This window comes from Arachis ipaensis, chromosome B09, assembly GCF_000816755.2.
Source record: "Arachis ipaensis cultivar K30076 chromosome B09, Araip1.1, whole genome shotgun sequence".
Taxonomy (NCBI): Eukaryota; Viridiplantae; Streptophyta; class Magnoliopsida; order Fabales; family Fabaceae; genus Arachis; species Arachis ipaensis.
In genome coordinates, this window is record NC_029793.2 from 137,778,020 (window position 1) to 137,793,819 (window position 15,800).

The following is a 15,800-nucleotide window of genomic DNA, read 5'->3' on the forward strand; positions in this document are numbered from 1 at the left end:
ATTAGATCAAATTAAAGAAAAACTATACTACCTAACGAAAATAAATATTAGATAATTAAATATTTTAAAACCGTCGTTTCGACTAAAATATTTAATATTAAAATTTTTAAAAATTGATTTAGATAATTATTCTAAATAATTAAGCCCCAAAACTTACCACAAACTTATGGTGCCCCATTGCCTGGCAAGTAACTAGAATGACATTGAGAAACAATAATATTCCTAAGCTAGTGAGGATTTTCATTGAGAATCTCTTTATCTATGACGAAATGCTTGATCTAAATTAAAATGTGAGTTTATAATATAATAGAGAAATAAATAAAGAAGGTTGATATGCTAATGGTTTTTTTGTGTTTGATGCTTTGATATGAATTTGTTTGGAAGAGGGGGTTATATATAGTGGTGGCTTTGACAAAGCTTTGATTACGTAAGAGAATATAATTGGAATAATATTATAGCACGTGAGCTTTGTTGCCAAGTCGTAATTACTAAGAGGACAAAATGTTGCGGCTCCAATATTGAACAAAAACGCGATACAAAAAGAATCCAAATAATCATAAGAACTAACTAAATAATGAAAGGTCAATTTTGACTTTGCATACGATGATAAAGAATTTTCTTATTATTTTATACGAATGTTTCTAGTTGATTTTCAACAAATAATATTTTATTTAATATTTATTAATTGATGTAGCAATTAATAAATATTAAATAAGACAAACTCAAACTGATTTTAGCTAAATTTTTGTTGTTACCAAATATTTTTTATATAATAAATTAATAATATCAACTACATACAAACATATATCCTTATAATTACCATGCGTGGATGTACTTTGATCAACATATAATTAATAATTCCAACTTTGAACGAAAGAAAGAAGGTTAATACCTAATAATGATTTCGTAGTTGCTTTCGTCGTCATAGATTCCTATGCTATTTTTAGATGACCATAATTCCATAAAGGAACTGTCAATACAATTTTATTTACTTTTTAGATGACCAAATTTTTTCGATCGAGAAAAATACAGAGTTTCCGGTGTTAGAAACAGCATGGAAATAGCGAAAATATATGGGGAGAGCAATTTAGGTAGATTTGACTCCGACTAGTCTTTGAAAATCAAGACATATATCAAGTTATTATTTAACATTTGAAACATTCCCATCTTGTAAATTAAAATACATGTTCAAAATAAATACTTCAAAATATATACGGTATAAAATTGGTTTACGATGTAGACGAGAAGAAGATGCTTCTACAAAAACGTGTAAAACGTCTTTTTGTAAAGACGCTTACATGCTGACGTGCTGCATTATTACTGGATGTATTAATAAATCGGTTATTTTTGAATTTTTTAATAAATTAGAATAAAACTATTTTTTTTTTATAATAATAACAATAAATCCAATTTTTTTTAGGGGATCTAATTATATTTTTAAATTTTAGAAATTCAAATGTCTACAAAACAAAAAGTTAGAGATATATTTATTTTTTACCAAAAAATTTAAAAATATTTGATTTAGATTGTATAATTCGATCGAATCAAATCGAATCTAATAATTATAATGCAGACACTTGAATTTATTATTATTGCTATAATAAACTGATTTTATTTTAGTTTATTAAAAAATAAATTATTAACCGATTTAATACCGCCAATAATAATATAGTACATATAAATATCTTTTAAAAAAGTGGTTTTCAGAAGGAAAACTGTAACAAGAAAACATTCCTTTGATCATGTGACCACGTGGCACGTCATCACTTCTAAATAACGAAATAATCATTCGACTTTGAGAAGGTATACGGTGTTGATGAAGTCAACTCCAAATTAATAATTAACGTCTATCCAGCCAGTTGTTAATTGAGTAGCACATGAGAAATTGATTGATCGACGATCAAACTACAAGTATATCTGTATGTATGATAAGGATCTTATTATATTTTTACCTGCTACTTTTGACTTTTATCTGAATAAAATATAATATAATAGTAATATAGTTAAGCATAAGTTGTTTTATACAGAAAAAATCTATAAAGTATACAGTTTTATTAAAATTTACTTAGTATTTAATCATTAAACTAGAAAAAAATAATTTTATATTATTAAATATAATTTGATATAATTAAAAATATTAATAATAATTAATTGATGATTATAAATTATAAAATTTGTTGATTTTTTAATAATTCTTGTTTTATATATTTTGATGATGACGACACATATAGGGGTGTCAATGGGGCAGGGCGGGGGCGGAGAATGCCTCCCTGCTCCCCATTCCCGCCCTCAGATTTGCTCTCCATCCCCACCCCATTTTCTGCCGTGGGGAATATTGTTCCCCATCTCCATTTCCCACAGGGCCCCATTTCCCGTGGGGACCCCATTTCCCATCTACATAATAGTTCTAACTAATTATTAATTTCCATATGAATAGAGCTGCAAGTATCTATCTTATACAAAAACTGCAAGATTTTATACAAAAAGTCTAAATGATACGATGGTGACTTCTTTCGAAATAATGCAATGGAGGGACGCAACGACGGGTCAAAGGAAAAAGCAGTGGACGAGGTAAAAGATGCGGCAATAGAGAGGAGAATGGACACGACGACAGAGTTACGAAAAGGAACGCTGCAAATAGAAATTACGACGCGGTAAGGGTGATGGCATGGTGAGGTGTGACGATGCAGTGAGAGGGTGACGAGGGGGTAGCTGTAGAGAGGTTGGATGGAGTATAGACAGCCTTAGGGATCTCTGAATTGAAGAAGGATTATGCAAATAAAGATTAGGAGTTTTGGATTTCTATAAAAAACATATATGAGAATAAACTATTAAGGATAATTCAAGGAATTAATAAATTTCGGGGAATAGTGGGAACGGGGCGGGGATCCCCGCTCGAATCCTGCGCCTGCTTCGGGAGAATTTTGTCTCCCATCCCTATTTCCACGAAAAAAATTCCCCACAATCGGATCCCCATTCGGAACAGTCCCCGCAGAAATCCCCGCGTCTCAGGAAATTTTGCCATCCCTAGACACATATGCTACGCACGCGTCTGCAAGCCTTCAAATGCTACTTTGCTCATTAGTTCAATAATATACTCTCCGCCCAAATATCATAGCTCCGTCAAACCCAAGCTATACCCAAGTTAGCTATACTCCCTATACTTCCTCAATTGTATATATGCTATTCTTACTGAAATAATAATGACACATTTGTCACATGCGGGAAACGTAAAAATTAAACTAGATAGATAAGGAATGCATGTTTTCGAACATATAATATATAGTTTATTATTTGTCAATCAATTCCCACGAGTCAATCAATTCCCACGAGTCAGGATGTTGGGAATAAGAAGTATAACACAATTTCAATCGATCATGTATCAAATAATTTATTATTGTTATTATATTAAAATGTTAATATAATAAGATTTTTGATTAAATTTAGAGATTTATCATTATGATAGTGATCATAATATTGAGAGATAAATATTTTATAATTTAATTTAAATTGTTCTTGGTCATAGGATTATTAAAAAGGATATTAATAATCCGAAAAGATCAATATATATATATAATGGTCTTCATTGGATGAAGATTAATAGATCTCATTTATTAAATTATATATATAAATGGTGCATATAGAGATATGACCATTGAACTGACTCACTTTGAGAATTTCTAATGGTTATAATTACCGTGTATTTGTCAATAGGATATTCTCAAGATGAACATAGTAATAGAGTTTCCTTTGACCTGTGACTGTCATAGTAATTAACAATGTATTTATTATACTTTGATTCCGGACACCTAATACCCTAGGGTGCTAGTTGAATGGATATTGGGTATGATTTAAATACTTGTAGAATTAATGATTAGTCAATAAGGAATCCGTCAACTCTTGGTAAAGAGTTTGAGCTCTATGATTATAATGACTGAGATGAATAAAACCTTGGCCAAGGGGATTGAATGAATGAAGAAATGAGTTTCTTAAGTCATTCACAGTTCATTATAATAATGGTAACAAGTTAGAGTTTGACAATTAAACCATACTCTAAGGATTAACCAATAGTTGGAAAGATGGAAGGAATCATACTTTGTTCTTCTAAGGTTCTTAGTAAAAATATATTACTTCATACTATCGGGTCGTCGGGGAGTGTTGCTAGACGCCAACCTTGATTAGTAAATTTAGTATGACTAATTTACTACCCGCTTAGTATTGAACCTATGGGGTCACACACTAATGAGTGATCTAATCTTTGCTATAGAATTATTTAATTATTATTTTGATTTGATCAAATAAATAATTATATTAATTCAAATAGAATATTATTATATTCTTTGCTAGCACCAAGAATATAATAATAGTATGATAATTGAGAATATTAAATGAGATTTGAGAATAATTAGTTATTCTATTTCTAAATTTGAATTCTAAATTTGGATGAGATCCTAACTGATTCTGTTTCAAATTGAGTTATGATATGATTCATAAATTTGAAAGATTTAGATTTATAATTTTAAGATATGATTTAAAATTTGAATTGAGATTCAAATTTAAAATCAGTAACAAATCTCATACTATATATATGTATGCCAAGAGCGAAGGAATTACAGATGAGAATAACAAGAGTTTTATTCTTTTACCTCTACACACATAAACGTAGTTTATGTGAGCCTAATTCTTAGAGAAGAATTTTATGGCGTGCAAAGAGTTTTAAGAGGTTTCTCAATTTAAATCAGATGTCCATTGGTCAAGAAGTTGACAACAAAGATTGGTCTCGGTGTGGATACGCATAGCGCCTTCGTACCATCGAAGGAGAAAGTGATTTTTACTAAAGCGTCTAAAGGTATTTAGATATGATCTACTATCTATATATTATTGGAATAAAGTTTAAGCACAAAATAGATCTTTAAGGATTACTTTCTTTTCTTCCGCTGCGTGTTATGAACACATGGTAATCCTTCAGTGGTATCAGAGCTTTGGCTTTTTTCTGTTTAAATTTTTATTCCTATATTTCTTAAACTTTGTGAATTAATAGGATTAATTCCAAAATTTTAAGCACGAGATGTATTTATTTCTATTGAGATGGTTTTCTAATAAATTAATAGTTAATTTATTTTAATTATTTAATTGTGATTAAATTATCATTCTTTTAATATAAAAGTTATATTTATAATCAAATATTTTGTTTGATTTTTTTATTTATTAAATTTTATTGTGATTTTGATCACAATAAAAGGAATAAGATGCAAAATATCTTTTGTTTGTTTCTTATATATATAGGTGTATATATAAATGTCAAATTTGATTTGATATTTTTTAAGACTAAACGTTAGTACATGAAAAATCAAATTTTAATTTGATTGATGTGTTTTGAACACTATAATTTTAAAAATTAGTTGTTTCTAATGTTCTTGATTATAAAGAGCGGCCTGACAATCAGGAGTTTTATTTTTAAGATAATAATCAGTATTTACATTTGATGTACTAGGGATTTACTTTTATATTTTACCTAAACAACCTGGGAGTATAAAATTTAATCCATGAATACTGGTAGAAATTCTCTAACAATTGAGATAAATCATAAACGTTAGGAGTTTGCCAAAAATAAATTTATCTCTTGTTTACAAGGAGCAACTTGACAACCAGGAGACTTGTACTAAAAGACAAAATTTATTTATTCATATGATGATGTATAAGGAGAATTAATTTTATACTTGAACCTAGACAACCTAGAGGTATAAAATATAATTCAGTTAAATAATTGTCTGACAACCAGATAATTATTTGGGATTATAATTGTATGTGATATAATTTAATCATATTTATTTGGAATAGGTATGAGTAACAACTTGCCAACCAAGGTACTCATTCATGATTCTAAATAATTTTAACAGAAATATAGATTTCTTAATTTACTTTCATATTTTAAATTTTTAAATATGTCCACCTTTTGTGTGGTATACTTGAAAGTAATATATTAAATACAATTTGAGAATTGTATTTTCAAAGGGTTATCATTGAGATGATAATATTCTCCAATAAAATTGACTTTGAAATGGTCAGAACTTTTAATGTATTTATAATATTATTTTACATGGGTTGTTTTGACAACCATAAGTTCTAATTTCAAAGGCATCTTTCTACTATTTATTACTGAACATCTTGAGACGATGTATGGTGCCCAAAGTAAGATAGTATGACTATCAAAGATTTTATTTAAACGAGTGGAAGTATTGGACAATATATTTTGAATTAAACAACTTTAGAAGTTGGAATGCCATTAGTCAAATGACTTTAGTGAGAATTGTTCTTGTAAGCATTTTTTTAGATTTATTTTGTTACAAACAAAATTTTTCTTAATATGATTAAGGTTTGTGATCTTTTTAGAAAAATTCAACATGAGTATTGAGGATGCGAATCAAAATTGCTCTTAAGGGTTGGTTTGATCAATAATAAAAATATTGAGTATTTTTATTATAAGAGTTGTAAAGTAAAATCTCTAATTATCTAATTGATATTCTATTGAATAGAGAATGAGATTCTCTCCGTGTATAAATACTAGTACTCTATGTACTCCATCATATTTAAAAAAAAAATATGAAATTTGATTTAGTTGAATATCACTATTTGTTAAATATTTAGACTACATTTTAGAAATGTGGCTAAATTAACAAATTTCTCACTAAATCAATTTTTTATCCATATGAGATATGGAAAAGGCATAAGCTGAAACTCAAGAACATTAGAGTTTGGAGATGTCTTATATGTGTTAAGAGATTGCACAACAATAGAATTGATATTAAGTCCGATAAATGAGATTTATTGGTTACCTTAAAGAAATAATGAGATTATTTTTATCTCTCTTCTTATGATAAAGTGTCTGTGATAAGAGGTTAAACTCCTTTTTAGGAAAGTGATTCCATCTTAAAGAAAGAGTGGGAGTACAATTACTTTTATTAGAATTGTATACCACTCAATAGAGAATATACTTTTTGAGAGTATAAAAAGTTTGATCGTCAAACTAACTTTTCAAAAAAGTATCCTATTTGTATAATGATACAATTCTATAAAGATAAATCTAATGGTTGCTTAGATTTTTTATAATCATGTTCAATAAGGATTGTCCTTAAAATAAAATTATACACTATTGTAGTGGGAGATTTTATGTTTAGAGAAAACGTGATATTTATTATACACTAGGTGTATTTTACAAAAGGTCAAGCAAACATGCTCAAGAGCAAAAGTGTTTAAGGTCAAAACAGTTTTGATAAACACAAATGTTCATTAAAAAATTATATACATGATTGATTGGCTCTAGTGCAAGTGGGAGATTATTGTGATAATAGTATGCCCAAGATCCAATCTATCATGATTGGCTCTCGTGCAAGTGGGAGATTGTTGGGAATAAGAAGTATGACCACAATCTCAATCAATCATGTGTCAAATAATTTATTGTTGTTATTATATTAAAATGTTAATATAATAATGTCCTTGATTAAATTTAGAGATTTATCATTGTGATAGTGATAATAATATTGAGAGATAAATATTTTATAATTTAATCTAAATTGTTCTTGATCATAGGATTATTAAAAAGGATATTAATAATCCGAAAAGATCAATATATATATATAATGGTCTTCATTGGATGAAGATTAATAGATCTCATTTATTAAATTATATATATAAATGGTGCATATAGAGATATGACCATTAAACTGACTCACTTTGAGAATTCCTAATGGTTATAATTACCGTGTATTTGTCAATAGGATATTCTCAAGATGAACATAGTAATAGAGTTTTCTTTGACCTGTGACTGTCATAGTAATTAACAATGTATTTATTATACTTTGATTCCGGACACCTAATACCCTAGGGTGCTAGTTGAATGGATATTGGGTATGATTTAAATACTTGTAGAATTAATGATTAGTCAATAAGGAATCCGTCAACTCTTGGTAAAGAGTTTGAGCTCTATGATTATAATGACTGAGATGAATAAAACCTTGGCCAAGGGGATTGAATGAATGAAGAAATGAGTTTCTTAAGTCATTCACAGTTCATTATAATAATGGTAACAAGTTAGAGTTTGACAATTAAACCATACTCTAAGGATTAACCAAGAGTTGGAAAGATGGAAGGAATCATACTTTGTTCTTCTAAGGTTCTTAGTAAAAATATATTACTTCATACTATCAGGTCGTTGGGGAGTGTTGCTAGACGCCAACCTTGATTAGTAAATTTAGTATGACTAATTTACTACCCGCTTAGTATTGAACCTATGGGGTCACACACTAATGAGTGATCTAATCTTTGCTATAGAATATAGAAATTATTATTTTGATTTGATCAAATAAATAATTATATTAATTCAAATAGAATATTATTATATTCTTTACTAGCACCAAGAATATAATAATAGTATGATAATTGAGAATATTAAATGAGATTTGAGAATAATTAGTTATTCTATTTCTAAATTTAAATTCTAAATTTGGATGAGATCCTAACTGATTCTGTTTTAAATTGAGTTATGATATGATTCATAAATTTGAAAGATTTAGATTTAGAATTTTAAGATATGATTTAAAATTTGAATTGAGATTCAAATTTAAAATCAGTAACAAATCTCATACTATATATATGTATGCCAAGAGTGAAGGAATTACAGATGAGAATAACAAGAGTTTTATTCTTTTACCTCTACACACATAAACGTATGTAAGCCTAATTCTTGGAGAAGAATTTTATGGCGTGCAAAGAGTTGCAAGAGGTTTCTCAATTTAGATCAGATGTCCATTGGTCAAGGAGTTGACAACAAAGATTGGTCTCGGTGTGGATACGCATAGCGCCTTCGTACCATCAAAGGAGAAAATGATTTTTACTAAAACTTCTAAAGGTATTTAGATTTGATCTACTATCTATATATTATTAGAATAAAGTTTAAGTACAAAATAGATCTTTAAGGATTACTTTCTTTTCTTCCGCTGCGTGTTATGAACACATGGTAATCCTTCACAGGAGCTAATTAATCAAACATATGTATAGAAAAGGTTGACTTGGCTGATGGCCATGTTCTTCCCTCTTCTAAAATAAATTTGAGATGGATTATGATATGTGTATATTAAAATAGGAGTCATTTAAATAAAGATGTTTAAAATGTTTTTTTTTTTAATATTTTTTAATAATTAAAATTTAATATATATATCGATCTTCCTCAACCAAAGCCTTCTGTATTCCTATGCGGTTGAATTGTGACTCTTCTGATGGGGAAAGAGCAACAAAGGCGGCTTTGGTATATCGGGGACCGAAACTCTGAAGGCCTATTTATATTTGAGCATGGCACCCATTAAACCCTAAAGCCCAAATGAAATAGTATCTAAAGTCCAAAAGATAATATATCTAAAAAAATCCAAAAGATAATTATCTAAGGAACAAAAGATAACATCTGATTTTATTCTCATTTAATTCCAAATCAAAAGTAATAATGACTTATTCAATTTATCATTTATAACAATAAATGAGATCATCATTATATAAGTCATTTAATTTGAAATAGCATAATTTGTGATTATAAGTAATATATGTATTACCCACAAACAAATTAGAAAATTAAAATAATTTCCTAACAATCTCTCACTTGGGCTATACATATATTCTTTCTTGACATAATCACATCTTATAAACTTTATACACACATCTGAATGCTATTTCTCTCATTACTTTAACAATCTGGTCCATCTCATACATTAGATATGGAACTACCGCAGCTTTTATCACATTAATGTCGTGACTAAACCACGACAATCACCATCTTAATATACTTAACGACATAGATCAAATTTGGATGAGTAATATGGAAATTACATGTCAAGTGATCTCATGCATGTCTATTTCCAGCTGGTCTAACTTTAAAATTTTATTGAGATCAAATACAATACAAATATTACAAAATAAAAATTTCACATAACATGAAATAACCATCAACTTGATTATGTAGAAAAATAATTCAACATCTGTCATAGGACATATAACATAAAATAAACTCCCACTAAACCAATGCATCACAAATATTGACACCCATCCGAGCAGTGTGCTCATGAAAAATTTTAGGGATCAATTCCTTGGTTAATGAGTCTGCTAGCATGTACTCTGTTCCTATATGTCCTAGAAAATCTATTTTTTCTTAACCTTTCTCCTTGAAAACTAAGAGTTTGATGTTTATATCAAGCTCTTATTGTTATTGGAGTATAGTACTGCTGACTTATTGTCACAAAATATCTTTAATAGCCTTTCAATGTCATTTTCTATATGAAGCTCAGCGACAAAGTTTCACAACCATATGCCATGAAATCGGAATCAGAGTACCTAATGATCTCCAAATTTTCTGATCTCCGATAAATAAGCATGTAATCCTTTGTTCTCTTTAAATAACGCATTACGCGTTTAACAGTTATCCAATGATCCATGTCTGGATTGCTCAAGTATCTACCCAACACTCCCACTATAAATGATATATCAGGATGTGTGTAGACTTGAGCATACATTAAGCTCCCTAATGCCGATGCATAAGGTTTATCATGCATTGCTGTCCTTTCAAGATCATTTTTAGGGCATTGCTTGAGACTGAACTTGTCTCCTTTAGTTACGGGTGTGTCTATTGGTCTACATCTTTTCATGCCATATCTACTTAAAATCTTTTCGATATAGTTCTTTTGTGATCATCTAAGAATACCTTGAGAGCGATCTCTTAGTATCTCGATTACTAATATAAAAGAGGCATCACCAAGATCTTTTATTTCGAATTTGTTTGATAGAAATTACTTAGTTTCATGCGACAAGCCTATATCGTTACTGGCAAGTAGAACGTCATCAACATGTAAGACTAAAAAGATGTATTTACTCCTATTGGACTTGCGGTATACACACTCATCTATGATATTTACCTCAAAACCATGAGGTAATGACTTGATGAACTTGTGATACCATTGACGGGAAGCTTGTTTGAGACCATAGATGAATTTTCTCCTTTCTCTATTGGATCTCCTTAATGACACTTCTTGAGGTTTTTGAGCTTGCTGTATGGATTGAGATTGAGGAGGATTGGTGCGCAGAAATTGCGATTACACTTTGATTATGTAAAATTCATTACTCTTTCTTTCCCTGGCAATGGCGCAAAAAACACGATGCCAATACCATGGTTCACAACTTCGCACAACTAACCAGCAAGTGCACTGGGTCGTCCAAGTAATACCTTACGTGAGTAAGGGTCGAATCCCACGGAGATTGTTGGTATGAAGCAAGCTATAGTCATCTTGTTAATCTCAGTCAGGCAGATATAAAATAGTAATGGGGTTTTCAAAAATAATACTAAAATAAGGATAGAAATACTTATGTAATTCATTGGTTAGAATTTCAGATAAGCGTGTAGAGATGCTTCCGTTCCTCTGAACCTCTGCTTTCCTGCTATCTTCCTCCAATCAATCTTACTCCTTTCTATGGCTAGCTTTATGTAAGGATGTCACCGGTGCCAATGGCTACTTTCGATCTCTCTCGGAAAAATGATCCAAATGCTCTGTCACAGCACGGCTAATCGTCTGGAGGCATCACCTTTGTCGTTGGTTGCATCCTATTCCTCCTTGTGAAAATGGTCCGATGCGCTGTCACTGCATGGCTAATCATCTAGAGGTTCTCGATCATACTGGAATAGGATTTACTATCCTTTTGCATCTGTCACTACGCCCATCACTCGCGAGTTTGAAGCTCGTCACAGTCATTCAATCCCAGAATCCTACTCGGAATACCACGGACAAGGTTTAGACTTTCCGGATTCTCATGAATGCCGCCATCAATCTAGCTTATACCACGAAGATCCCAATATCTCGGACTCGGTCCCCTGTATTAGTAATCTAAGAGATACTCGTTCAGTCGAAGGTAGAACGGGAGTGGTTGTCAGGCACGCGTTCATAGGGAATGATGATGATTGTCACGTTCATCACATTCAGGTTGAAGTGCGAATGAATATCTTAGAAGTGGAATAAGTTGAATTGAATAGAAAACAGTAGTACTTTGCATTAATCTTTGAGGAACAGCAGAGCTCCACACCTTAATCTATGGAGTGCAGAAACTCTACCGTTGAAAATACATAAGTGATAATGGAGTTCATTGGTCTCGGCCCCAGAGGGGAACCGGAGTAACCAAGACTGCGAATACAATGATAAAAAGTTCTATTTATCATAAACTAGTCACTAGGATTTACAGAAGTAAGTAATTGATGCATAAATCCACTTCCGGGGCCCACTTGGTGTGTGCTTGGGCTGAACTTGAAGTCTATACGTGGAGAGATCATTCTTGGAGTTGAACACCAGCTTTTGTGACAGTTTGGGCGTTGAACTCCACTTTGCAGCTTGTTTCTGGCGCTGGACGCCAGAATTGGGCAGAGAGCTGGCGTTGAACGCCAGTTTGCATCATTTAAACTTAGGCAAAGTATGGACTATTATACATTGCTGGAAAGCCCTGGATGTTATTTATTATTTTTTTCGCCTATTTTTCTCTTTTTTTTCTACAAGCTTTGTTCTTTGCTGCTTTTTCTTGCTTCAAGAATCATTTTTATGATTTTTCAGATTATCAAATAACATGTCTCCTTGTCATCATTCTTTTAAGAGCCAACATATTTAACATTCTTAAACAACAACTTCAAAAGACATATGCACTGTTCAAGCATACATTCAGAAGACAAGAAGCATTGTCACCACATCAATATAATTAAGCTAAGTTCAAGGATAAATTCAAAACTCATGTACTTCTTGTTCTTTTGAATTAAAACATTTTTCATTTAAGAGAGGTGATGGATTCATAGGACATTCATAACTTTAAGACAAAGTTACTAAATACTAATGATCATGTAATGCAGACACAAACATAGATAAGCACTTAACATAGAAAACGAAAAACAGAAGAAATAAGAACAAGGAATGAATCCACCTTAGTGATGGTGGCGTTTCCTTCTTGAGGAACCAATGATGTCCTTGAGCTCTTCTATGTCTCTTCCTTGTCTTTGTTGCTCCTCCCTCATTGCTTTTTGATCTTCTCTTATTTCATGAAGGATGATGGAGTGCTCTTGATGTTCCACCCTTAGTTGTCCCATATTGGAACTCAATTCTCCTAGGGAGGTGTTGATTTGCTCCCAATAGTTTTGTGGAGGAAAATGCATTTGAGGCATCTCCGGGATCTCATGGTGATGAGCTTCATACGCCTCTTGAGCTCCATGCATGGGCTCTCTTGCTTGCTCCATCTTTTTCTTAGTGATGGGCTTGTCCTCTTTAATGAGGATATCTCCCTCTATGTCAATCCCAGTCAAATTGCATAGGTGGCAAATGAGGTGAGGAAAGGCTAACCTTGCCATAGTGGAGGACTTGTCAGCCACCTTGTAGAGTTCTTGAGGTATAATCTCATGAACTTCCACCTCTTCTTCAATCATGATGCTATGGATCATGATGGCCAAGAAAGAATAGATGAAGAAGAAGAAGAAATGGAGGAGAGGGAGAAGGGGTTGTGTTTCGGCCAAGAAGAGAAGAGAGGGTTGTGTTGTGTGAAAATGAGAAAGAATGGAGGGTTATATATAGGGATGGGAGGGGGTGGAGGTTTGACCATTTAGGGTGGGTTTGGGTGGGAAATTGATTTTGAATTTTGAAGGTAGGTGGAGTATATGAGGTAGGTTTATGAGGAAGAGTGGATGGATGTGAGTGGTGAAGAGGTGATGGGGAAGAGAGATTGAGGTGATTGGTGAAGGGTTTTGGGGAGGAGTGTTTATGGGATTGTGTGAAAGAGGGGTGAGAAGAAGTGAGTGGAGGTAGGTGGGGATCCTGTGGGGTCCACAGATCCTGAGGTGTTCAAGGATTTACACCCTTGCACCAAATTGGGCATGCAAAATGCCCTTGCACACAACTCTGGGCGTTCAGCGCCAGGTTGGTGCCCATTTTGGGCGTTCAGCGCCAGGTTGGTGCCCATTTTGGGCGTTCAACGCCCATTTGTTGCCCATTTCTGGCTTTGAACGCCAGAACCATGCTTGTTCTGGGCGTTCAGCGCCAACTCCTCTCCAGGGTGCAATTCTAGCGTTCAGCGCCCAGATGATGCCCATTTTGGGTGTTCAGCGCCCAGATACTGCCCATTTTGGGCGTTCAGCGCCAGAACCATGCTCTGTTCTGGCGTTGAACGCCAGGCAGATGCTTCCTCCAGGGTGTGATTTTTCTTCTGCTGTTTTTGATTCCGTTTTCAATTTTTATATTTATTTTGTGACTCCACATGATCATGAACCTATAAAGACATATAACTAAGAAAAATATAGTTAGATAAATAAAAATTGGGTTGCCTCCTAACAAGCACTTCTTTAATGTCAGTAGCTTGACAGTGGGCTCTCATGGAGCCTCACAGATGTTCAGAGCTTTGTTGAGACTCTCCAACACCAAACTTAGAGTTTGGGCTTGCATTCCATTCAGACTCTGGGAAATCATATTGACTTGCTGAGTCAATATTTTATTCTGAGCCAATATGGCATTCAGAGTATCAATTTCAAGAACTCCCTTCTTCATAGGCGTCCCATTACTCACAGGATTCCTCTCAAAAGTGTACATGAACTGGTTATTAGCAACCATGTCAATGAGTTCTTGAGCTTCTGCAGGTATTTTCTTTAGGTGAATGGATCCACCTGCAGAAGTATCCAATGACATCTTTGCCAATTCAGACAAACCATCATAGAAGATATCCAGGATGGTCCACTCTGAAAGTATGTCATTAGGACACTTTTTGGTCAGTCCTTTGTATCTCTCCCAAGCTTCATAGAGGGATTCACCTTCTTTCTGGCTGAAGGTCTGAACGTCCACTCTAAGTTTACTAAGCTTTTGAGGAGGAAAAAACTTGGCTAAGAAAGCCGTGACCAGCTTATCCCAAGAGTTCAGGCTATCTCTGGGTTGAGAGTCCAACCACACTCTAGCTCTGTCTCTTACAGCAAAAGGGAAAAGCATGAGCCTGTAGACTTCAGGATCTACTCCAATAGTCTTAACAGTATCACAGATCTGCAAGAATTCAGTTAAGAACTGAAAAGGATCTTCAGATGGAAGTCCATGAAACTTGCAGTTCTGCTGCATCAGAGAAACTAATTGAGGTTTCAGCTCAAAGTTGTTTGCTCCAATGGCAGGAATGGAGATGCTTCTTCCATGTAAATTGGAATTAGGTGCAGTAAAGTCACCAAGCATCCTCCTTACATTATTGTTGTTGGGTTCGGCTGCCATCTCCTTTACTTGTTCGAAATTTTCAATAAGGTTGTCTCTGGATTGTTGTAATTTAGCTTCTCTTAGTTTCCTCTTCAGAGTCCTTTCAGGTTCTGGATCAGCTTCAACAAGAATGCCTTTTTCCTTGTTCCTGCTCATAAGAAAGAGAAGAGAACAAGAAAAGAAGAGGAATCCTCTATGTCACAGTAAAGAGGTTCCTTATTGTTAGTAGAAGAAGAGAAAAATTTGAACATAGATGGAAGAGGGGGTTCGAATTTGGTGAGTGATGTGAGGAAGAGATGTTAGTAGATGAATAAATAAATAGAATAAGATGAGAGAGAAGGAGAATTTTCAAAAATTATTTTTGAAAAAGAGTTAGTGATTTTCGAAAATAGTTTTTGAAAAATGTTAGTAATTAGTAATTAAAAATTTTTTTTTTAAATCAAAGATTAAAATAATTAGTTACTTAAAAAGAATTTTTGAAAAAGAGGGAAGATATTTTCGAAAATGAGAGAGAGAGAG

The 15,800-nt window shown here is 32.6% G+C and overlaps 1 protein-coding gene across 1 annotated transcript in view; it reads right to left on the minus strand.

Moving 5' to 3' along the window:
- The window catches only part of LOC107616326 (laccase-15-like), a 2,823-nt gene extending 2,465 nt beyond the window's left edge, over window positions 1–358 (minus strand). The window contains exon 1 of the mRNA XM_021110740.1: window positions 158–358. Coding sequence (XP_020966399.1) covers window positions 158–244 — 87 coding nt within the window. The 5' untranslated portion in view covers window positions 245–358. The remainder of the gene's footprint in view (window positions 1–157) is intronic.